Here is a 23,646-nt window from a genome sequence, read left to right as displayed (position 1 = left end):
GAATGCTAATGGATAAAGAAAAGATAGAACAGAATGGATAAAGAACTATGAACAACCAAATGGAGAGAAAACCAGGAAAGCACTAACAGGCTGCCCCTGACCCATGTGACAAGTTTACAAATTTTGTTTACTTCAGTCAAAAGCTGAGTGTCCATACAGAAAATGCTTCAGTGCCCATGATGCTTCTATCCTCACTAGTGAATGCAAACCATGCACTGAATTGCTAGGTCACCTAATCTCTCTGTGACCTGGTTTATGACATAACTACTTCAGAAGACTGTTACATAGTAAAATTAATAATGCTGCCTAATGAGTATTAATATTTGCAGAACTTCTCTGTTGGGAATTATTAAAGGATCAGGGACATGGATCATTGATAGAATTATGGGATCAATAAAAGAACTATACAAGCAATAGGCCTGGAAACAAAAGGCCTGTGTGTGAGAAAAACTCTCCATGAGAAAAATCTCTGTGAGAACCAAGCTGGGAACAAGAAGGGAGTTTTGAGAAGGTACATCTGTGTAGATAAGACCGAGAGAGAAGGAAGGTAAACTCTGAATTCCTTTAATCATAACATAACTGTAGAAGCTTGCCAATGTAAGTCCAATTAGGGAGAAGTAGAAATGTGCTTTGATAAGCTTTAAGCCACTTAAGAGTTAACAAGCTGGTATACTATGTAAGTGCCTTTGGATTGCTAATAAACGGAGTTTTGCTCTTATCAACCATATTGGTTTGGACTGAATTCCTCCCCCCGTCGGAGTCCCCGGGCCTCTCTTCTTTTTACAATTCCAACACTTCTCTATCTACTGCTTTGATAGTGGCCATATCCAAAGCATGCCTATGCTGCACTGAAAACCTTGCATGTTGGTCTTCTCTGCTTGGCTACAGAATTAGAAGTTCAAGAGACTGATCTGTGAAAATCTGTGGTGCCTGGCACCAATCAAGCAAAGAACAGTTGTTGAATGAAATGAGGTGGCTATGTAAAGAATATGTTGGACAAAGTCATGGTTATCACATAAGTGAAACTGCTTTCCAAATCTCTTGACAATGGAAATAAATGGTTTGAAATTAAGTTTATTAAGCACTGTGAAGCCCCAGAGACAGAGTAAGTTTCATCTACTGGTGCAATCTGGAGATGAAGTACACAAGACCCTTTTCTTTGGAAGAATGAGTAACACATAGTATTTGCTTTGGGATATGCCTTGGGATAGTGGAATGTGAATGGGATATTGCTGTAGCCAACTCCAAACAGGACAAGTTTCAGAGCACGTAGACTCAGCACAGTGAAACTCACCATTGTAGCCCAGAGAGTCTGCACATAAATAGTGCAGAGAACAACGTGGTTCTCAGCGGAAAGGTGCCACTGGATTACAAGGTGCTATTTTATTTTTCACTCAGATCCTTACGCCAGTAAAGCTCCTGATAAAGTAAATGAAATGAAATGATCAAGTGCAGAAGTCAAACGACACACTGGCTTGATAAGATTGTTTCCCAAAGCAGCACCTAAAATATCGCAGAACTGCAAAACCACTACAGTCACACTAAGCTTGTGGCATGATTTATACATTTTCCTCAAATGCATAATGTAGACCTGGTAACTGAACCAAGGTGAAACCATAGGGGCCCTCAGCAGCCTAGTGAATTAATGCACTGATAACAATCTATTGAATAATCTGTTCATCTTCTGCTTAAGTCATGAGTGTAATTGTATTCAAGATCTTCTATGCTACAGCAGATGCTTTAGAGGCTTGGGACACAATATACCCACTCCCGAAACTCTCATTAAAGCCTAGTCACATCCTGTTACACAAATGAACCATTCTTACTTTTTAATATTTGCTTCAACTCACTTCAGTTTGTTTTGTTCAAGGCTGCGGCATCATTCTGGGATATGTTTAAGTTATTGGTATCATTCTTTCTGTACTACACAATGAAATTGTATGCATTTGGCAACAAGAGCTCCTGGACCTGTATTTTCAGTAGTTCCATCTCTGCCACCAGCAGATTTATTCCAAAAACCAAGGAAGATCACGTAACACACTTTTTCTCTAACAACAGAATTACTATGAATAATAATTACTCTACTGTGGTAGACAGAAGGAATCAAGTATCCTTCTGCATTAATGCAAACACTTAGAATCTGAGCCCTCCTGCCTCTAACAATTAGATTATCAAAGAGTTTTTCTCCAGAGAATTAAGCAGGAGCTGGCATAGCATCCATTTAGCCAGAGACCCAGACACCTTATTCACTTTGAAACTATTTGGATCATTTTGCAATGCTCTCCCTTCAAGATTAAGAATAACTTGTCTCCCTTGGGTGAATACATTCTACCTTTGGCAGAAGGACTTAAGGAGAGGCTCAGAACTGGAACAGAGAGAATGATGAATGCTGGTCAGGAATTGTGTGAAGAAGGATTGGCTAGAAAAATTCAAGAAGCCTTCCTCCCTGCATGCCAAGTGCTATGTCTGGCCCTAGGGAGGAGTTTGGCTGTTCTACTGTTAAAATTGAAGGTATGAATGATGCAAGAAATCAGAAGTGTGAAGAAAAAAGTACTGCAAAGTCAGAACAGATTTCAACTCTGCTACACTGTACTTTATTGAGCAGACTTGGTTACTGGGTCAATTCCATTGCCCCAGTCAGACTCACCCTGGGGCTTAAGTCTCAGTCTCTTCTGTATGGCAGCTTTTGAGTCCTTTACATACCTCTTGTCATGACCTAGCCCCCAGCCCTGGCCACAGCTCACCTTTCTCTTCATAGATCCCTTCTAACTCATGGCCCTGCTTCTGTCTTCAATGAGAGTGAAAAGCAGCTACTTCTGTAGCCTGCCCTGAGGCACTGTCAGACAGCTGCCTCCTTTGCTGTGCACCTCCACTGCTCAAATGCTGGAAGAAATTCGGGCAGCTCAGGGGTTTGGACTATCTCAGAGCTGCCAAACTAGTTAACATACAATTAAACCACACAGGGTTGGGATGAGCCAAATCAGGCCAGGATTGCTCTCAAAGAAAAAAAGGGGATAATAAAAGGGGAATAGCAAGGAGGCAAGGGATTATGGGACACAGTAAGGAGACTGTGGCAAAAGTGGAAGGAGAATTTGTCACTCAGCTCCTTTACTCAGCACTCGCACATTCCCAACCCCACCTCTAACAGCTGCAAAGCTCACATTGCTCAGGATACAACCTAAAACGTTCATTCTATTTGCTAATTAATTTCTCCCATCCTAGACTAAGCTTCTAAGATCATATGGGGTTTTTTCTTATCTATGCCATCTCCCTAGCTGTACTTCTCCTGTTTCTATTTTATCTCTTACAGTGTTGAGAAAGGCAAACAGTTTTAAAAGCCTTACACTTCTAATAATGCAGCAGTTTTCAAATGATATTCAAAGCAAAACAATCTCAGTGCGGGAGTGTGGTGAACCAGCATTTGGAAACATTCAACACCACTGTAACATTTTCCTTTGTTTTCAGGGAATGAAGTTCATGCAGAACAATACAGACCTCATTTTTAGCACAAATTACCTTAGCTCTAGCTCCTGTTTGACTAAGGATTTCTTTCACATGCAAGAATGAAACTACATCTAGCTTCCAGCTGATGTTGAATAGGGTGGAGACTCACACAGGACAAGATACTCTCCCATTATTAAGAGTCCATCATGCAGTACTGATGTAGTAAGTGTTAGAATCATTAACCTCAAGTTGTTATATATAAAACAAAGACACAAACATTAATCCTCTGTGGGCACGAAGGTGGCTGGATACTTTTACCAACATCAAACTGAGTACGCCACAGGAGATGCAATACGAATATGGACATAGAAAACACCCACTAATTGCTCACCTCTTCTTCATTACCAGCACGACCCCCAAAAATATAATGACGAACAGCAAGATGCCTGCAATGACTCCAGCAATTTTAACAGTATGGTCCGTCTGCTTCTCAGGCTCCGGGTCCGGTTTTCGAGTGGCAGCCCCTATGGAATCAATAAAAGAAAAAGAGGAATGAGAAAAAGAATAAAACTGTTCTTCAAAGAATAGAGGTGTTACTCTTTTGATGTTTATACACTTAACCTACTAATGTCACTAATCTTATCCAGGGCCAACAGATATCAATGCTTGGTCTTTTAAGAGAAAATCCTGCTTTCATGTGCGTTGCTGGGAACATAATTTTTCATATTTTTCTAAGACATTTTGCAGGACCACAATACAGGTGGGATACCACTGCCAGCCCTGACCCTCTATAGGTGCCTCTTCACAGATTCACAAATTTCTGTATTTTTATTATCTGTGCGAGCTCCCTTTTCTTTCTTCCATTTAGAAACTTGCTAACAACACAATAACTATACTAAGCCTTTATCCAAATTTGATTTGCTGGAACATTTTCCTCAATTATTTTTCATAAATGAAGCTGTAATTCCGTAACATATTAGCTTAAACACCTGGAAAAGTGAGATAAGCTCATTTACCATGCATTTTACCCACAATTGTTTTTTAACACAATAGACTTTTTTTTTGCCTTTGGAAATCTAAATCTAGGTCACATCTGGTAGGAAAAAAGACTCCTTCTAAGCAATTTATTCACAAAGTGGGAAGCAGCTGATGATCACACCACTGGCACCTACATTTAATATCTGTTTAAATGAGATAACCAGTGCCTTACAGCAGCTACTGTCTTAGCTCCTCCAGCTTCTCCATTTTAAAAAAATAACATCATTTGTACTGTTTACTGTATAATGTGATGGAACGTCAAATCCATGTCTGATGAAATATCCATTTTCCCTACTAAATGAGTTCAGGATGAAAAACGTTAAGGAAGCAACATTCAATTCACTAAGCTGATTTTATTTTTTTATGGACTTCCATTTTTTTTTTAAAACCAAAGCACGTCAGCATTCATCATTTGAGGCACCATGCCATAAAGTGGACACAAGGATTTATGGATTGCTTTTCTGCTATAGCTTTTTTGGGAAGGGAGAAAGAAGAGTAAAGCCTAAGTGAAGTGTAATATTTTAAGACCACATTCTTATATCACTGTCTGGGTTTCAGAGAGGATTCTGATAGCACCAACTATATTTTACTTGTTTCTCACTTTCTCTTTCTGGAAAGACAGCAAACTAATGGTCAATTTACATGAAGAAATATTTTCTGAAAAGTACAATGAAAACATTTCCAATATTTCTTCTCAATTTTAACCAGGATATTCCAGGATGGAGAGTACTTCTGAATGCCCACAGCTACACTTTTGGCCTACATCTTCAAAACTCCTTGCCAGGAGGAATGCCAGAAAAACCTGCCAGAAAAGGTAATAACCATTAATCAAAACGTATCTAGAGCTAACTGCAGGAACCAGGTTCTTTGGAAAATTCTGGCCAAGGTACTTTGCATGAGTGATAAATCAAAGATGATGTGCTGCCTCTTCCTGTACCCAGTCCCACAAGAATATCAGTTTGATAAAAATACACACATACAGTTCCGAATTGGTAAAATCCTTTCTTTGTATGAATAAAGACAAAAATCTGACTTTGTATTTTCTTCAATACAGATTCATAAAATTCTGTTATAAACTGTCCTATTTTTATTTTCCTGTATCATATACAAATAATATAGCTAAATTCTATATTGCTGTACTCTTCACAGCACTCAAAACTGCAGTAGATATTTAGAAGACATCTAGAGCATGTTCGTGCAAAAAGCAGCTGTTGAGCTGAACTTGGCCAACAGGAAGCAGTGAATCAAGTATGACGCAAATTGTAAGATTTATGAAGGACTCCAAAGTTCTCTTTTAAATCTAAAACCCAAGCAAGAAAGAATGTTAAGTCAAGAGCAAGTAGTATCTTTTTAGATGCAGGTTCTCAGACTGGTTCCTTCCAAAGCCTATCCTTAACTATCACCTTCAGGCTACCCCACCCCATTGGAATACTCATCAGTAATGACTTGTTAAAAACAATTTCTGCCTTATGGTTTCATTCGTCTCGTTAAGGCTCCCAGAGTTAGTTTTGGGAATATGAGTGCTTAACAGTGAAATTAAGTAAAGGCAACCATTCACAGTACTATCCAATGTGATCTATCTCAGTGCCATGTCTCTCTTCAGCAGCTCATGGTCCTCAGTTCAGTGGAACCAGCTACACTTACACTACACAGAGGAGATAATAGCAAAATCGTATTCAAAGCACACACATTTTCTGCATATGACGGAGCACAGCTTCCATGAAATGCCTTCCATGACACAAAGCATTATCCTCTTGGGAGTCATGGACAAGCTGGCAAATCCACCACTAACACAAAATCTGCAAAGGCTACACAGGAAGCAGCACAGAGCCTAACATCAGGACAAACTCCCATATTGCATCATTTATTGATTATCAACTGAGGAACCATCTCAAATTGTCTATGGAAAGAACTGTAATGCCACTTGGAGTTAAAAATAGGATAAAGTTTCCCACAGTGATGAACTCAGCTGTACTCACAATAGAGGTCGTCTTAAACTGGAAGCATGATGCCTAACAAGCCTTTTAAAAACTCCTATCATTAATTATTATAAAATAATATTGGCATTATCTCAATTCTCCTTTATTTCCATTCAGCTGACATGAATGGAATTTTATTTGCTGACAAAATGTTGCTTCATTCTTGGTGCTAATGGTTTCCAGAATCTATTTGGGCAAATGAAAAGAACTTTCCACCTTTCACCTTTCTTGAACATTCCTTGAGTCTTTTAGTATTAGAAATTTGGGATTAACTTTCTGCATTTTATTTAATGCCACTTATTCCTTTAACATACCTCAGTTTTTCTACAACTGGATTTTAGAAATTTGCTGTTTCTAATCCACTCTTCATCCCCCTTAGCATTGTTTGGTTTTATTTCAGCATCAGATGGACACTGAAAGCTTTTTACAGTGCATTGTTTACAGTGAAACATGCATCCCTTTCTTCAGTGCAATGTTCAGATTTGAACCCTTTACAAATTAAAAGCCATTCAAATTTACATTTTAGCATTTATCAAGACTGAAATTTGAGTTAGTACTACCACTTCATTCAGTTTGCTTTTGTCCCACTGAAATTCTTCATAGTCCTATGTGAATTTTGCTAACTCATACCATCTAGCATCGTAATCAAGAGCTGCTGCCCCAACACTGACTCTTCCATGCATTTAATAAACATACCACACAGCATTTAATATTAAATCCTAAAGTGCATTAGCTATGACAAGCAGTGTCACTTTACCTCTGCCTGGTTTCTGTCTGACAGGTAGATGTTGATGGAGTGATATTTGCCTCTCACCTCATAATTACCAGCTAACTGACTTTTAACCCATATCCACACAGGCAATTGCACTGGCACCATGGAGAGAAGGGTGCTAAGGGGATCAAGACAACTTTGGGCAAGTTCTGAAATTCATTTTGCCTCCTGATAAACTGCAGTGTCCATTTGTGCATTTGGTTTTGTCTCTATGTTTTTAAGAGAGATTTGGAAAAGTACTACTGCAAGCCTAAAAAAAAAACGTGCTGTGATTTCTCTTTTACTCTGCTGTAGTGACAGATGCTAAAAATATTGAGTGAAATGTAATCTTTCATTACAGAAACAGTGTTACCTATACACTATTTTATCATGATGATCAAATCTCGGTGTTTTATTTCTTTATTTTATTATTGTTGTTTCAACCACTTTGTCTGACACAGTAATTTTTCATTTCCTTGATTGCCCTAGAGCCTTTAAGAATATATAGCTACGAGACTAATTCTGTGTTTCCAGTAAAACATCTGTATTTAATGAAAACAGGTCTTTAAGTTAATGCCAACAACTGAGCTATGCCCACTGCAACACTGGATTCAATGATTCATTTGGATCTTTTTGTTCATTTTACTTTTAAGATTTTGATTCTACCCTTGAATACAGACAACTGACTTCAAGCCTTGCACAATAACCTCACTTCTGTTTTCTAAGACTATCTAGGCTAGTGGAGCTTCAGGAATCAAGGCCAAACTGACACACGCATTGTGATGAACCTCTCAAACGACAATAGGTCACTAAAGAGCAGTGAGTGCAGCACAGCTCAAGGGAACTGCTTAGAAAATGAAAGGATAAGGAGATGTTTCCTGCTAGTTTAAAAAAGATTAAGGTGCTGACTTCGGAGAATCTTTCTTGATGAAAACAAACTAGACTGCTTCCTGCCAGAAGTCAAAAACAGAGATACACTTATAGATAAACCCTAAGGGGCTGCAAAACCCAGCAAAGTATTTCCCCAAGCTTCCTGTGCTGAATACAGTGGAAGACAGTAACATTGCTTGGTTCCACACCCTTAGATATTTACCTTTCTAGTAATTTTCAGAAACTACAATTTCCCTTTACTGACTGATTTCCCATTCTTTGTGGCCCTCCCAACAGTAGCATTTCAAATGTGAAATACCTTTTTTTCCCTTCACTTAGAAAGAATGGCATTTAGCTGGCCTGACATGACTTTTCCACATAGATTCCATTTTGTTCCCTACTTTGAAAGCCCCAGTGATAATATTTTTAAGTAGTACCTACAAAACATCTGAAGATAGTATTTCACTTTTTTACTCTCAGACCTATTCCATTAACTTTTTCTTAATATTGGAATCTCCTCTGAAGTTTAGTCATTACTCTGACAATTCATGGCATCTTACTTCCTCTTCAGAATGAGAACTGAATTATATTCTAGTTGCTAATATTTAGTGTCTGCCAGAGTTTGAATTCTTAAATGACTTTGTGCAGCTAAATTTCTATTTCCACACAATGGGTTAGAAGACTAGGTAAAAAAAATCCCTCCTCTCTCTTTGAAGAATTTCTAGCTCTGCCACTTCCTTTGGTGGAAAATTTCCCTTTCCTTTCTCACTCAGAAGGCACAAGTATCATGTTATCATCAACCTCAAAACTTCATAAAGAATAATCTCTTGTAGGTAGCTTATGGATAGAAAAGGGTGCAACAGAACTACTTTTCACTAAAATGAAAGCTAAGCTGAAGGAACTATGTAAGCAAAATAATCATTCTTTTTACCTTATATGCAACCACGATTGTTTTTCAAGAACAATGAAAATGTTTTCCAGTAAAAGAAATGGACCTCTACCAAACTGAATAAACTCTCTCCTTCTCTCTTTGTAAATGAACGTTTGGACTTGCTTTTCAGTATTTCTTTCCCCCAAAAAATGTACTTAGAAATGACTGACCATTTTACAGAATAGAATGACCAATAAAATAACATTGGCTCAACAGTCTAGGAGCTGCTGGTTGTACTTACAAAGAGGGGGGTAAGATTAAAGCTGTTACTAGTAAAACTAGCTAAAGATTGTTTTGTCTAAAGCAGTCTTTAAAAAATGCAGATGTTTCTTCTTCTATTTGAGTCAACAAATAATCCCTTCCATTACTTAGCTAGACCAGTTTCATTTTATTTCTCCCACTCCAGGCTGACCATAGTTCCTGCCTTTTGTACTTCCTTTCTGTAGCTTTACACTCTCAAAAGGTACTTGGTTGGTAAGACACTTGCAAGCCTTTCCAACTGCATTTCATCCACAGGTATTCCAGTGACTGATGTAATAGCTAACCTTACAAGGCTTTAAAGTAACAATACAGTTAGTTCAGATCATCTTATTTTCCAGTCAAACTTGAAATTAACTTTTGAGTTAGTAACTACCCTGTGATTTTTTTTATGCAGGCAGTGAGATTCAACTATCACATCTCAGCACCTACTTTTGAGTTATTTCATAGAGTGAGTCAGGAAAATGAAACATTATATCCCTGTGTGACAGTTGCACTGTGATTAGGTGGCAGAAATCATGCAAAATGGTGCAAGGCAGAAGGGAGGCAGAGAGATATGATGCTTCCTCGGAACACCCATCACTAGGATCCTATTGTCCCTGCCACAAAGCGAGAAGACTGAAAAGATCAGAGAACTTGGCTTTAAAGACTCTGACCACGCTCTCCAAGGACAACATGAATTACAGAGGCTACTATCATTATTACTCTCTATTATTTGTATGATAGTAGGAGCTAGAAGCTGTAAATCAGACTGGGAGCCCCACTGTGCTAAGAACAGAGCAGGCACACAGCTAGGCAATCTTTGCCACTAGAAGCACACTACCTAGCTGAGCTAGGCTGTAATAGGCAGGTGTAGCAATCACAGGGGGAAGGGGGAGGCAAAAATCCCTAAGAAGATGCATTTGCAACACCCAAATAATTCTATCCTTCTTGCTCTTTTAGCTAGCTGGCATCACTTAGCATTTTCAGTTAGTGCCACAGTAAAAACAGATCTTCCGGAGTGATTTGAGGGACAGACTTTTTGTTTTTATTGATAATGTTGTTTGGGGTGTTTCAAGGAAGAAAGCAACACAGAAGTTCATAAACATAAAGGTAGGAAAAGCAGAGTTGCCAAAGCAAAGGGCTGGGATAAAAGGCAGTATGACAAAGTAAGGAAAAACACTAATATGTCTGAGCTAGTATGAAAAGAGATGCTCCACAAAGGTAGGTCCTTATAAATGTCAAATGACCAACAGGAAACACAATCCTGTATTACAAACTGCAAAACACACTGCAACAGGGCAGCAGTACAAAATGTCCTGTTTCCTCCAGAAACTTCCTCAGCATTTCTCCCCCCATCTCACCCATGGCTGCAGAAAATGGTACCCTCATTTATAAATCTGCAGCAGCAGCATTACTGATGATGAGAGAGACAAGCCAGTCCGACGCTTTTATTTGAGTTTCAAGTTCATTCCAGATGCCAGGATTTGAGCCTGTCTTGGAAAAGACCCAAAACACATACAGATCTGTAGATGAAATGAATTACCACCCCAGCTCTTCTGTTTATACTGTAAGTGACTGGCATTCAGTCCTCATCTGCTAGCCAGCATGTATTCTGCTAACAAAGTCTTTGTTTAATTACTCCTGGTAGAACTCCAGCTAGGAGAGTTCGTTCTCCCTTGCCATCCTCATTGTTAGCTTTCCAATCAGTGCTCCTCGTTCTCCTTCAAAAATGCAGGTTTTTGTCCATATGGTAGAAGTTACAAGGTGTTGTTGGGCAGGGTACACTTTGTGCCAGAAGGTGGTTTTGATCAGCATTTTTTCAGTTTTCTCTCTCTACCCCATGTCTTGAATATATTAGTTTTGCAAATGTCGCAAGAGCAAGGTCTGTTTACTTCTCTTTCTACGTATCTTTTCCTTTCTGTTCCTGGTTTCTTTTGGAAATGCTCATGTATAAACTGCTTTTCCTACATGGCAGAGACTATGTTTTCCTCCTGTTTTGCTAAGCATAGGAGCCATTTAAGTGTTGAAATCAACATAGCCTGATTTTCCCTCCTATGATGTGCTCACCAACCTATTTTTTTAAAGTCTGGGAAAGAGGGCAAGCAGCACTTACATTTTAGCAGGAGAGTATTTTCTTTGCAATTTATGATCATTGTCACAATACATAACTGCTACGTACAGATCCTCTTAAAAAAAGTTTTCTGTACTTCCATAGGATAACCATGTTGATTTGGAATATTTCTTATTTGGTAATTTTTTAAATGCAGCAAAAAACCAGACTTGTTAGAAGGTCTGTGGCAAGAAGGGAGTATCAAAATAAGGCTCTGCCATGTAACAATAGTTATGAATTATTAATTTTGTTTGTGATATTCTTTAGGAAAATGTAAATATACATGACAAAGAACTGCATGAAAAGACATGCAAAGAACTACTTCACTAATGAATACAACTCATTTAACTGACTATCAAATGAACTGTGTCTCTCACTGGTGGATGATTCATGTTGGTGCATGTGAGCAGAAAGACTTTTTTGGTTAAACATCAGCATTTCTGGTTGTCAGGAGTAACAGCATACTTTACATAACATGCCCAAAACAAATGAAGTTCCCAGTTTGGCACGTATCTTTTGGTCTCATCCCAATCTATTTTTAACAGGATTTTAATCCAGACTATTTAGACTGGATTTTTTCTGGAGACTGTGGTTTTTTTTAAAAAAAGACTTAAAAAAAGCAAGCAAGTCTTGATGAACAGCTTATTTCCTCCTTTGAAACGAAGCCACCAACCTTTCTGCTAGCCCTTCTTTGCCTTTTTCTTTTAATCAAAGAAATTTAAATAATTAAAATTCATAAAAATTTTCCTCTCTAGTGGGCACCCAAGGAGTTGGAAGACCTTATTTATTCTGGAAAAAAGTGTAATCCCTCACACTTTAATAGCACTGAGATCATTAAGGGATGTTTAAAGCACACTCAATAGCTATACCACAACCAGAAATTATTAACAAGTTCTGAATATACAGACACAGTGTATCTCCTTCTTGGAAATAATTTACTAAGAAAAAAATATATAAAGTCTTTGGAACTTTAAGCTTTCAAATGGCCCAAAAGGGTACTCCCACACACTTCAGTCTATTTTGTGAAGGAAAAAGGGTGGTTACATATTTATAAGTATTCACTATCTCTGGCCAAAGAAGCAGCCACAGTAGTGCACATCACAGACCTCTACGCCAAAACAGGGAAAATTCATGGCAGTGTATCTGAAAACAGACTCCACCACTGAAATAAAAGCTAAAGTCCTCCTGACTTCCGTGGAGAGATGAAACTGGGCTTCTTTACCAATTACTCTCTCTGACTACACAAACACAACAATGGCCAAATATGATGAGACACAAATTTCTAATCAAGGTTGACTGAGCAGTAATGAGAATATACTTGTATCAAATTAGCTGTATGCATGTGGGTCTCATACTGAATAAGGATGAAGAGGTCTGAGAAAAGAGGCTGAAAAGTTTTGACGAGTGTTGAAACTTTAGGTGTCTCCGTACTTTGAAATACATGGCTTGTTCTCAGCTGATGCTCTGTGAAACAGGCCCCACTTCAAGGCATTGGAAGTGCAATTGCATCTTATAGCCCTGACTTCTGTGAAAAAGAAGTCAAAGAGGTACATAACGTACAACAAGGGTAGCCTTTAGACCTAAACCATTTGATTTTATGGTTTTTGACACAACCTCGAACCAACAGTACTCAGAGTAGAAGAGTAACTCCCTCAAATCAGCTCTAAGGAAATGAAAGCAGACAGTCCAGACTGTCCACACATAACACATCTTCTAAACAAGTCAGCACCACTTTCAGGCCACCCCTAAAGAAGTGGACAATTTATCATCAACCCCACCAAGGATATTTGAGTTTCATCTATTGCTGAAGGAGACTTCTCGTTGACTCTTGTGCTTTCAACACCAGATCTACTCCTGAAAGTATACTGAGGCGTGACAAGAAATACCAGACGTCACTGAAAATTCATTTCAGCTATTTCTGAGAAACAGGAAAGATATGAAGCCTGAAGAGGACTCTGTCCTCTTCAGGGGAGATAAAATGTGGTTTTCTAGTACTCAACTGGCTTCCACCAAGCAGGGAAGACACTAAATCAGATCACTGTAATGTTTCTGGAGCTGACCTACTTAGGGTGAAACTCAGCTACAGAACTAGATGCTTTTGTCCTGGACAAACGCAGCTGTTTTATTTTTCATCCCTGAATGCAAGGGATCCCATCCAGCACAGGAACAAAGCAACCTGAAGCTATGGGTAAGAAGCAGTAGAATGGGGTATCACCCTCTGATATTGCCGTCAGCCAAGGACTTGAGCAGAAGAACACTAATGAACAAATGGAAAGTCAGTGAAGGCATGGGTTACTTTGCCGTTAGGAGGAGGGGGGCAGAGGATAATGCAGTATCCCTGTGGGAGGTCTGAACACCCATGGATGTTTTGGCCTGTGCTGCCACTGGCTCACAGATGAGGTTGACATTCCTGGTGACTTCTACTACCAGCCTCCCTTCACACTGTAATCCTTATGAAGGACTCTCCAGAAGTCCTTCAAAAACAATCACACTTGGAATTTACTTATCATTGCTCACTATCCACATATTTTCTTGAAAGAAAGCAAAACATAGCTCATTCTACTAAGAAATAAATGGAATTATACATGTAATGATGCATGCAGAAATAGAAAAATATGTTTGTGATAAATTTATAAAAAGTAGGAAAAAAGACATGACTTTTTTCTTTTAAAGCATTTTTTAAAGCATTTCAGTCAACACTGTTTTGGGGCAGGAAGGTTGGCTAGAGGAACTGGAAAGGAGAATCAGCACAACAAAGGGAAAATAATCACAGAATTCTGCATCTGTCTTTGTGCCAATACAGTGTAGCAGTTCTTCTGTTCACATTTCAGAAATGTCTATAGTATTGCCATTAAAAAACCTAGTCAGACTGAAATAATGTTGAATGCACGGATATTCTACTACAGGGACAAGAACAGACTAGGCCTCCTCTGAGTAGCTATCACTGAATTACATTTTATTTTTCATACATTGCCTGGAGGTTTTATGGGTTAAAGGAAAACCTCCACTTGTCCCATTTGATTAAGAATGCCTCAAACAGTCATTTTTATCATCAGCTCTTTTCACTTTTAATTATTGACACATTTGCTCATAACCAGAAGTGGTCTAATTCAATGACAGCACACTGAAAAGTGCAATTATTTTGCTTCAAAAAGGTTTATAGAATACTTTGTTTGCTTCTGACCAACTAGAATTTACTATTTTTCCTCTGTTTCACTTTGTGCTTCCAATATGAACTCAAAAGATGAAACAGAACCTGACAGTACTTATTTCTCCTCTTGACAGCTTAAAACCATACAAGACACCAACTTCTGCTCACTTTTATGGAAAACTTTCATTTACACGGGAATTTTCTATGTACGCAAAAACTTCTTAGTGCTCAGTACTAACAGAAAATCAGATGAAGGGAAGAAAATGAAAATTAAATTTTTTGAAAAATAGACTTGAAAACGGACAGATATACCTGAATGCCTTTCTCAGAGCTCTAAAATCATTGGTTCTTGTAGTCAAACTCCCATTACAGCAGAAAAGAATATTTTCTGTTCTGAAACAGAAATTTTCTGTTTTGAAACGTCTGAAGAGAGAGGTGTTAAAGACTCATCAGTAACTACAGTTGTGGCTTACAGTGTTGAATTGTTACTACAAGGAGACAAATGTGGCCTAGATATTTATTAAGATTTCAGTTATTTCAAGGAATCTGAATTGCTGAAACATTATTTTACCCAAGACAGTATGTTCTGTAACTTTTGCTTAAAGTTGACAGTATTACTCTCCTCTCTGCTGCACTGCTCTATTTAACTGTCATACATTTGAATTTTCACCTGTACATTAAAACAGAGGCAATCCATGTAATATTGCCTTAAATATTTGTTAAACTCTCTGGCGGTACAAACACCAGATTTGCGGATTCCAAGAACTATAGGTTATTTTACCCACAACTGGTGCCATATTTTATTTCAACTTAAAATTCTAATTGCTTAGTCTTTTATGAATACAGTCAATAACTACAGAAACATTGAAATTCACAGGGTTTTTTAGTTACTAATTATATCTCTGAGTTTCTTTGTCCTCCCTTGTCTCTCCTTAATTTTTCATTGTGGTACATACAAAACATGTTCTGCTTCAAATGTAAAAATGAGAGCTGTATTTTTTTTATACAGAAATGAAATAACACACTATATGACACCTATGCTCTAAAAAATACCTATTGGTATTTTCGCTTTGTTTTAGGTTTTCTGCTTCTCTGTACATTGCTGATGTTGAAACATTTTGAAGTAGATGTAATATTGACCAGTACTACACAGATGGCAGAGATTCCTTCAGTTTGTGAAGAATTTATCCTGGTCATTTCATTCATATCATTACTTTCATGACTGGGTTTTATGTTTCCATTCTCTGTAATGAGATTAAGAAAAGTACCCTCTCCCTCCAGACCAACCTCAAACAGCGTCACAGGTATCCTGACATGAAGATTACACATTACTAAGAAAATAGATTATTTCTTAAGCTAGGATGAATCAAACAGACCCATCTTTAGTGGCTTTCATTAAATTTGGATGACTGTCTTCATGAAAGAGATATTAGACACTTGGAATCTTATTTTCTCTCAGCTATATACTGCAATTCTCAAACTTCCACATTGGTTTTGTACTTGGGAATATAACACAGCTCCTGCAACAACTGACTATTACCTCTGTGGCAACCAACTTTTCAACTCCTCTGAATAAAAGACAAACTGTCTCTACAGTGGAAAACAGGCCTAATTAGGCTACTCGTCCTTCCTAAAGCATAGGGAAAGGTTGATACTTTCTTCTCGTTCATGGGATCTTCTCCAGCTGTTCCTGTCCCATGTCTGTAACACACTGGCTCTGGCAGTACAGTGCCAGGTGGGCTGAAGAACCCACACCTCCTTGGCCAACCACAAGCACCAATGGCCAGAGCAAAACTGCTGATATGACCCCCTGCAGTTTATCCTTCCTATTCTCCTACTTACGCAGGGGAGTTGGAAGGGTCCCACTTCCAGAGAACATTAGAAGAACTATTTATTATTATTACTTTAAAACATTAAGTGGAGTACTTAATACAACTAATAAAATCACACTGATAACCGGCTTCTAATCAGCCTGGGTTCTCTATTGTGTACAGATGGCATTTGTATTATGGGTTTTTTCCCCATTTGTGAAATGTTATTAGCATTATTTTTAGACCTTCTTCGTCTTACCGTTTAACTTTAGCTCGTCTTCAGGTGCTCTGTGGGAAATGCACTTATGTTTAAAAGCATAGATGCTGTGGCTGCACTGTCTCACAGAAAACCTGACATTTGACTCTGTAATGTACTAGGGGAAATAAAACAGAGGAAAGGAAACAGCAGCTCCCATGGCACTCCTGTATCCTCTTAACATTTTCTTGTAACTATACTGTTTTATAGATGAAACTGTCACTGCAAAAATGACAAATATAACACATAAAAGAACAAAAATGGGCAATAAATCACAAGTGACACTCCAGCCCATTGAAATGCATTCAGCCAGTGCTGCAGAAAGTAGGAACATTTCCTTGTTTTGCATTCTGCCCAGCTAAGCAAGAGGACCAGAATCCTTGAACAACTGGTACAACAATTGCTGGGGCCACCACGTAAAAACAGGCTTAGAATTTCGCTTTGGAGAGTCAGATCCATTCTCATTCTGCTTTCCTTGTCACTTGACCTTGCAACACTACTGCTCTATGGCTTTGACATTACAGCACACAGGTGCTCATTCTCTCCTGGATAACTATCCACAACTCCCACTAGTTTAAATGTTGTCCAGAAGTATCAAGACAATAACAAACTTCTAAAATGGTGTATTGAACCTGCAGACAGACATATCTGCACAAAGGTGTGTTGTAACAGACAGCACTCCTCTCTCAACTAGGAAATAGTGGGTTATACACTGCCCAAAATAGCACGTCAAGTTTCAGCACGTCAGAATACATCTAAATCAATGGTGCATGGTTCAGGATGGAGAAAAAATGAATGTGAATGTCTGTCCAGCCCATGTTGGTACACCTCAGATGCACTGTAAAGCACAACAAATGAGGTAAAAAGCAAAACACTCCTTCTCAAATTTATGCTGTTGGTTTTGTGTTAATAAACAAACTGTGTTTTCAGTAATGCAGTACAAAACTGGAGTGAATCCCTTGACATAAAAAAAAAAATCCATGAAGTTGAGATATAATAAATCAAAGATTTCAGTTTATTTTTTTCACTTTTACAGTGGAATGGCTGAGAACAGAATGTGACCCAGAATACAGCAAAAGATCTTGCTATGTACTGAATGCACATCTGAAGAAATGGGTACATTTTATTATGGTGCTAACTTCATAAGGGAGAAGAAACCAAATAGCAATATTTTACGACTGCTTTTAATTTGTTTATAAAATATGCTGATCATCTAGACCTTAAGGTATGCAGGGTAAAAATAATTTAAGTGTTAAGCTTTTGCCCCTCTCTTTTTAAAAGAAAAAAAAGCTTCCCAATTGTTAAGTATCAGTTACTTTATAAAACTTCTGACAGATCTTGCTGCATTTGATTTGTATCAAGAATTTCATGTATGAAGAATGTACAATACAGAACTCTCTCTTGCAGCTGGATGTGTAATTAACAATGGGTCGTAAAAAGGGCGTTCTATGGAAATCAGTCTTAATAATATCCAGGGAAGTAGTGGCTGCTCCATTAAATCACAAATGGAAATACTTTAATTTAAATATAAGTAGCTCAGACATATTTCAACAATTAAGAAAATGCCTGAAAGAATGAACACCCTAATCATGATTCCAAGCATGCTATTTTATCCGAATGCAGAGAGAACAAAATATATGAGGGCCAAGTGAATACCAAATATGGCCAATTTAAACCTATTAGATGAAGTGTCTCTTAAGAAATACTGAAACAAACTGCAAATGATTTCAGTCTGTCTCAAAAAGATGGATTTATTAAATTTTAAAGTTAAGATCATACAGTCACATTTGTATGTGATAAGTTTTTTGATAACATTCTACATAATTTCAACCGTATGTTAAACCATATGTTATGAAAACATGGAGACGGTATCATGAGTACTACTATGCTTCATGCCTTCTTTCCTGGCAGACAGGTGTAAGATAGTTAGATATTCTCCCTGTCTGTTGGAGGACAGGGTCAACTGAGTGGATTTCAAGTTAGTTACTTTTTGTAAGGTAACACTGAAAGCTAAAAACTATCTCCCAAATTTGAATTACTCAGCTACTAAGTTATTGAATCACTGATAATAATGTATTGACTAATAACACTGATTTCCCTGTTTTGGCTTCTTAGAGTCAAAATCACACAGCTGCTTCTATACTAGGTTATCTTATGTTGTAACTCAAGGACAGCTACACTGTAGGTATTTAAGTGCAACTGAAAGGAAAAGTTCTCTTTGCTACATGCTGCAAAGGCAAACTGGAGTGGCTGTCAAGATATTTAGGGCAACTAGGCAGTAATCCTATAAATGGAAGACCTATTATTTTTATATTAAAAAGGAAGGAGAAAGGAAGGACAAAGAGAAACTAATAATACATTGTTTATAAACTGCACCAGTAAGAGGCAAGATGAGTTGATGATGAGGATGGAGGAAATGAGTGCAAGCAGAACTGGCTTGAAAGCTGAGCTGCATTATCATGATATTTGTGAAGAGGAAGATCTTTCAAATTTGGTAACGATATTCAGGAATGCAGCCAAGATTTTAAATTTCCATTATGCAAGAAGCATCAACTTCCAATGTAAAGAAACTCGAAAATGCCATCCTTGACCTTCCCACTACCAGTTATGTATCCTCCTCAAATGCTAAAAGATGTAAGTAATTTCTTGATCTCAAATGTAATTACTTTGGTTCTGAGCAAAGAAGTGAGGAAAAGGCACTGAACAGAAAATTCTAAGTGAAATTTAACAGTTACAGCTGTAGGGCTTGTGGTAACTACAGTTACAAACAGCCCTATACTTTCACATAAACAAATCCTTTTACATGTAAATCCTTTCCATGGTCTTGAAATTTATAGGAGAAAAATGCGGGGACAACGTGTGTCACTCCCAGCTCCCTCATGTGTGGTCCAGCTTCTATAAACCTCCTTCAAGAAAACCTTTGTGTTTCTCATGGATACTGCAGATCCCACTACTGCTGTACTGCCCTGAAGTTGAAAAGCCTGCCCTAAGGAACTCTAGACAGGATGTCTCTCTAGAAAAACAGGAATTCTTGTTGCTGTCATGGGACAACCATGTGGGCGGGGTGAGGTTTCTGCACTCATTATTGCAGTTGCGGCAAATGAAAAGGAGAAAGATGTTTTCTTTCCTTTTGAGCACAGTCTTTCAAACATGGGATGGGGATGGGAACATGATGAGGGGATTTCAAAGGCTTTCTAATACATTTCACAGATAGCCATACATGCTGGTGGCAGGTATAATTTGATGTTTTTCACTATAAAATTAGATTCTGGTAGAACATTTTTATTTTTTTCCATGGAAAAGGAAACGAAGTCACAGATCTGACAGACAACCACAGACTGCCAATGCCACCAGTGACAAAGCAATGAAATACTTTGCCAGCTATCCTATGCTAGCCATGTATCTCTTCTCTCACTGTTAACTGCTGTAGCCATCTTATGGAACAGGCATGTCTCCAGGGTTACCTACAGCTACCCAGTTTTGCATTGAAACAAATAAAACAACAAAACAAGAAAAACACTTCATTCTCCACATGGAAAAATATGTAAGCTTATTTGAATCCTGTGATGAAAAATCAAAACTTGTTGAAGTTCAAGGCTATGGAAGAGATCCTGTCTCTTCAATGCTTTATTTGAATTGTCAAGTAAAAAAATAACTGAGGTATAAAAATGGATGCAGACACAGCTTCTGCCAAGCAGCAGTAACAAGAACAAGCTACTTCCCGGCATCACATAAGTATGTTATTCTAGTTAGTTCATCTGTTATTACAGAATAAAAGTATACATGCAGCAATTTTGTCTTGGTTGACAAGGTAACTTGGGCATTATGAATCACTCAGCTTTTTTATTGTAACACATATCCCAGAATTAAAAGCTATAGCAGACATGCCACTAATCCTCTTATCTCAAGCTGAATCTGGATACTGCCTCTTATTGACTGTAGCAGTATCGAGATACCAGACATCTGAACTCGTCCTCATCTCTTAGACACCCTAGTAGCAACATGGTAACAAACATGCTTCCCAAGGAACTATGCCAGTATCCTTCAAAAAAGCAATGATTTTTTTATACACTAAAAGCTGATGGACTAGATTTACATCCTCCATTAGATATTTCATCACACTTACTTCAGGTTCTAGAGCTTTTAATGCTCTTTGGTTCTGTTTGAAAATAAAGATGTTTGCAAAACCCTAAAAGGTTTTATGCAAGGGTTTCTTTCCTAACAAAATGAATAATTTCCCCAGCTTCATAAGGATTTTCTGGTATATTCTGAACCATCCTTCAAGCCACATACAGCCTAATAGTGGTTTCACTTGAGTACTGACTTTACTTTGACAATGAGATTTTTAAATACTTAAGTCTTGCTCATTCTCATATGTCACATGCTAGGTTATTTTATTTTAATCCTAGAACTCATGTGTGACATAATAAAAAGGAATCTGTTTTATTTCTTTATTTTCTTTCATATTGAAATTTTGCCAGAAAATATGATCTTCCCAACATTACACAGAAAAAACCTGAATCCACTAATACTAGATCTTCCACATGCAACTCTTAAGCCTAAATTATTTACAAATTCTAGTGTCTTGATCTAATAACAGAGAAAAAAATAAACAGGTACACACATACAGATCTATATTCAAACTTTCATTGAATTTATGGATGGAGCAAGACTAGATCTCTTTACAACATCAGGCTTGAAGGAACATTCCACAGATCACACACACAATGGGCACATGCAGCGGAGTCGTATGTACAGGGACGTGTGTGTAAGTTTTGGTGCCAAGCACACCACTGAATTTAATGGATCTGAGGAAAAAAATTACAAACAGAAAGAAACTTTTAACATAGGAAACTTTTTATGAGCAGAGAAGGAAGAAACTGTCAGGGAAAAGGAGCTGAAGAAAATGAGACAGAATGGGCATGATGACTCGTCTGACCTGTTAGTTGGTCGTCGCCTGCAGCAGGGCCGATGCGAATGTATGGTGTTGTAAGCTGAGTCACGATTATCGCAGCTAAGGCAAAGGAAGAGTTCCAGGTCAGCATGCATGAGGGAAAAAAAAGCCAGACTGAAGCTATGCCAGCAAGAAGAATCTCAGTCAATTGTTTATTGTCTGAACTTCACAAATAAAAACAAAGAAACTCCCACAAGTTCCTTTTCATCTTCAGCTGTTAGTGTGGTTATTCTGCAAATTAATAAGCTGTCGCGTGTGACTTTCATTTAGGAAAAGGACTCAAAGCACATTATTTACTGCGTTTGAGGAAACTGGAGACTCTTTGGCTCTGCTAGTCACAGCACTAGGCTTTGTAAGTGAAAACTAGCTGATTATTCAGATTACTCTAGTATGAACTTCTCCAAGTAATTTGAGCTAGTTTCATTTTTATTTTGCTATTTCATAATACTATATTTTACCTATAATTTTTCAATATAATTTTTACATAAAGTGTTTTTGAGCTAGTTAAGATTAATTTTTCTTGTACCCACTTGGGTCAATGTTCTGAAAATGCACACACTACACATATACTTAATGTTCAGCATACAGAGAATGATCACTGAGAGGTGGCATGCTTTTAATTAGGTATGTGTGTGAGGTCCGAGTTTCAAGTTCACAAGGAAAAGCTGAAAACCCTGAGTTGTTTGTGCCCCTGAAATATTCAGACTTTTCTGACAGAGCTATAACAACCACTGTCTGCTACAGACAACTATTACCATGGCTCACATTAATAAGATCTGTTATTTCTTTGTTTTCCAGCAGTTCTGTGATTGCCTCTAAATGGTTAAGCACGCTGTGATACATATACATTAAGGAATATAAAAAAAATTAAAAGGTCAGATCCAACATGATGCAGCTGGAGAATGATGCAAAGAAAAAAATATTGGAAAATTAAGGACAAAATTATATGAAAGATCACTCATTTACATAGAACAGCCTGGGTGCTATTAGAAATGTGGCAACGAGAGAGGAAAATAGATCATCTACCATCTGCAGACAATTAAACTCAAAACTGCTGCTGCATAATATTTTGAAATATCCCTCTGCAACACTGAAATGCAGTGTTGATAGTAGCTTCTAGAGTACTGTTGCTATTGGATTCTAAATATTATAATATCCTTTTCTCTCTCATAATTAATGAAAGCCTTCCAATACTGCAAAATTAGAACAATGATGCCTCCCTCTTGAGAACTGCATTCCTAGGAGATAATCAAGATGTTTCTATCCAGACAGTGTTGTAAGTCATATCAGGAAATACAGTCTTAATATAAATCACAAACCACCACAAAGTTGATAGTAATAAACTTGGAGGAGTTTTGGAATGTTTTCAACTTAGTCTGTTGAGATTTTACAGTCATTTAGCTTGAAGAAAGAGTAGGAATATGAAAGCCATATTTCAAGAAGTATATGACAATCTTTATTACCACTGGTACAAAAACTTATTCCTGATTTTTGTTTGTTTGTTTAATTATCTTGTCAAAAATAATGGGAGTGGAAACCCTGCAGTCTCCCCATTTGTATATACACCAAATAGTCACAGAGGTCCCAGAAGCCTTTGTCTACAGAAAACTAAGATCAGGAGACTCCACACCACAACAATGTGCTGTATGATCCTTCTACTAACAAAGTCAGTGGCAAAGACTTCCTTTGACTTCATCAGAAGAAGAAGGAGAACTTTCAGCTCTACAAAACCCAACATTCTCATCCTAATTTATACTTATAATCACTGCAATCAGGATTTTTATATGATCTCTAAAAGAACACATTTAACAGAGGTTTCATTTGTAAAAATGTAATGGTCATAAAACAAGATCATTTTTTAGAAGGGTACAAGCTGAGGTTGTTTAAAATATACTCGATGAAACGAGAAAGTATTAATCCACCTGCTGAGCCTAGACATGCACTTGACCCAGTAGAATTAGGCTGCACTTTTCTGGAGATAGGCTGTACTCTTCTAACAGGAAGCCTGCCACTATGATAATAAGCTATCTGGTGCACTTGGTCTCTGATACAGCAACAAGGTTTGGTGTCTGCCAGTTGAGCACATGCTTGACAGTAAAGCACATGCATTA

The 23,646-nt window shown here is 37.8% G+C and overlaps 1 protein-coding gene across 13 annotated transcripts in view; it reads right to left on the bottom strand.

The window, feature by feature from the left end:
• PTPRM (protein tyrosine phosphatase, receptor type M) overlaps positions 1 to 23,646 on the bottom strand; it is a 457,910-nt gene that overhangs the window by 162,535 nt on the left and 271,729 nt on the right. For 9 of the 13 annotated variants that reach the window (XM_017738297.1, XM_017738298.1, XM_017738300.1 and 6 more), the window contains exons 14-15: positions 21,521 to 21,595; positions 3,836 to 3,968 (exon numbers count right to left, since the gene is read on the bottom strand). In XM_017738297.1, the coding sequence (XP_017593786.1) occupies positions 3,836 to 3,968; positions 21,521 to 21,595 (208 nt within the window). The remainder of the gene's footprint in view (positions 1 to 3,835; positions 3,969 to 21,520; positions 21,596 to 23,646) is intronic. The other 4 variants (XM_017738306.1, XM_017738307.1, XM_017738309.1 and 1 more) reach the window with 1 other exon arrangement.

Source organism: Corvus brachyrhynchos, unplaced genomic scaffold (genome assembly GCF_000691975.1).
Source record: "Corvus brachyrhynchos isolate BGI_N302 unplaced genomic scaffold, ASM69197v1 scaffold106, whole genome shotgun sequence".
Taxonomy (NCBI): domain Eukaryota; kingdom Metazoa; phylum Chordata; class Aves; order Passeriformes; family Corvidae; genus Corvus; species Corvus brachyrhynchos.
The sequence above is the reverse complement of the archived record's forward strand: the minus strand, read 5'-3'. Positions and strand labels throughout refer to the sequence as shown.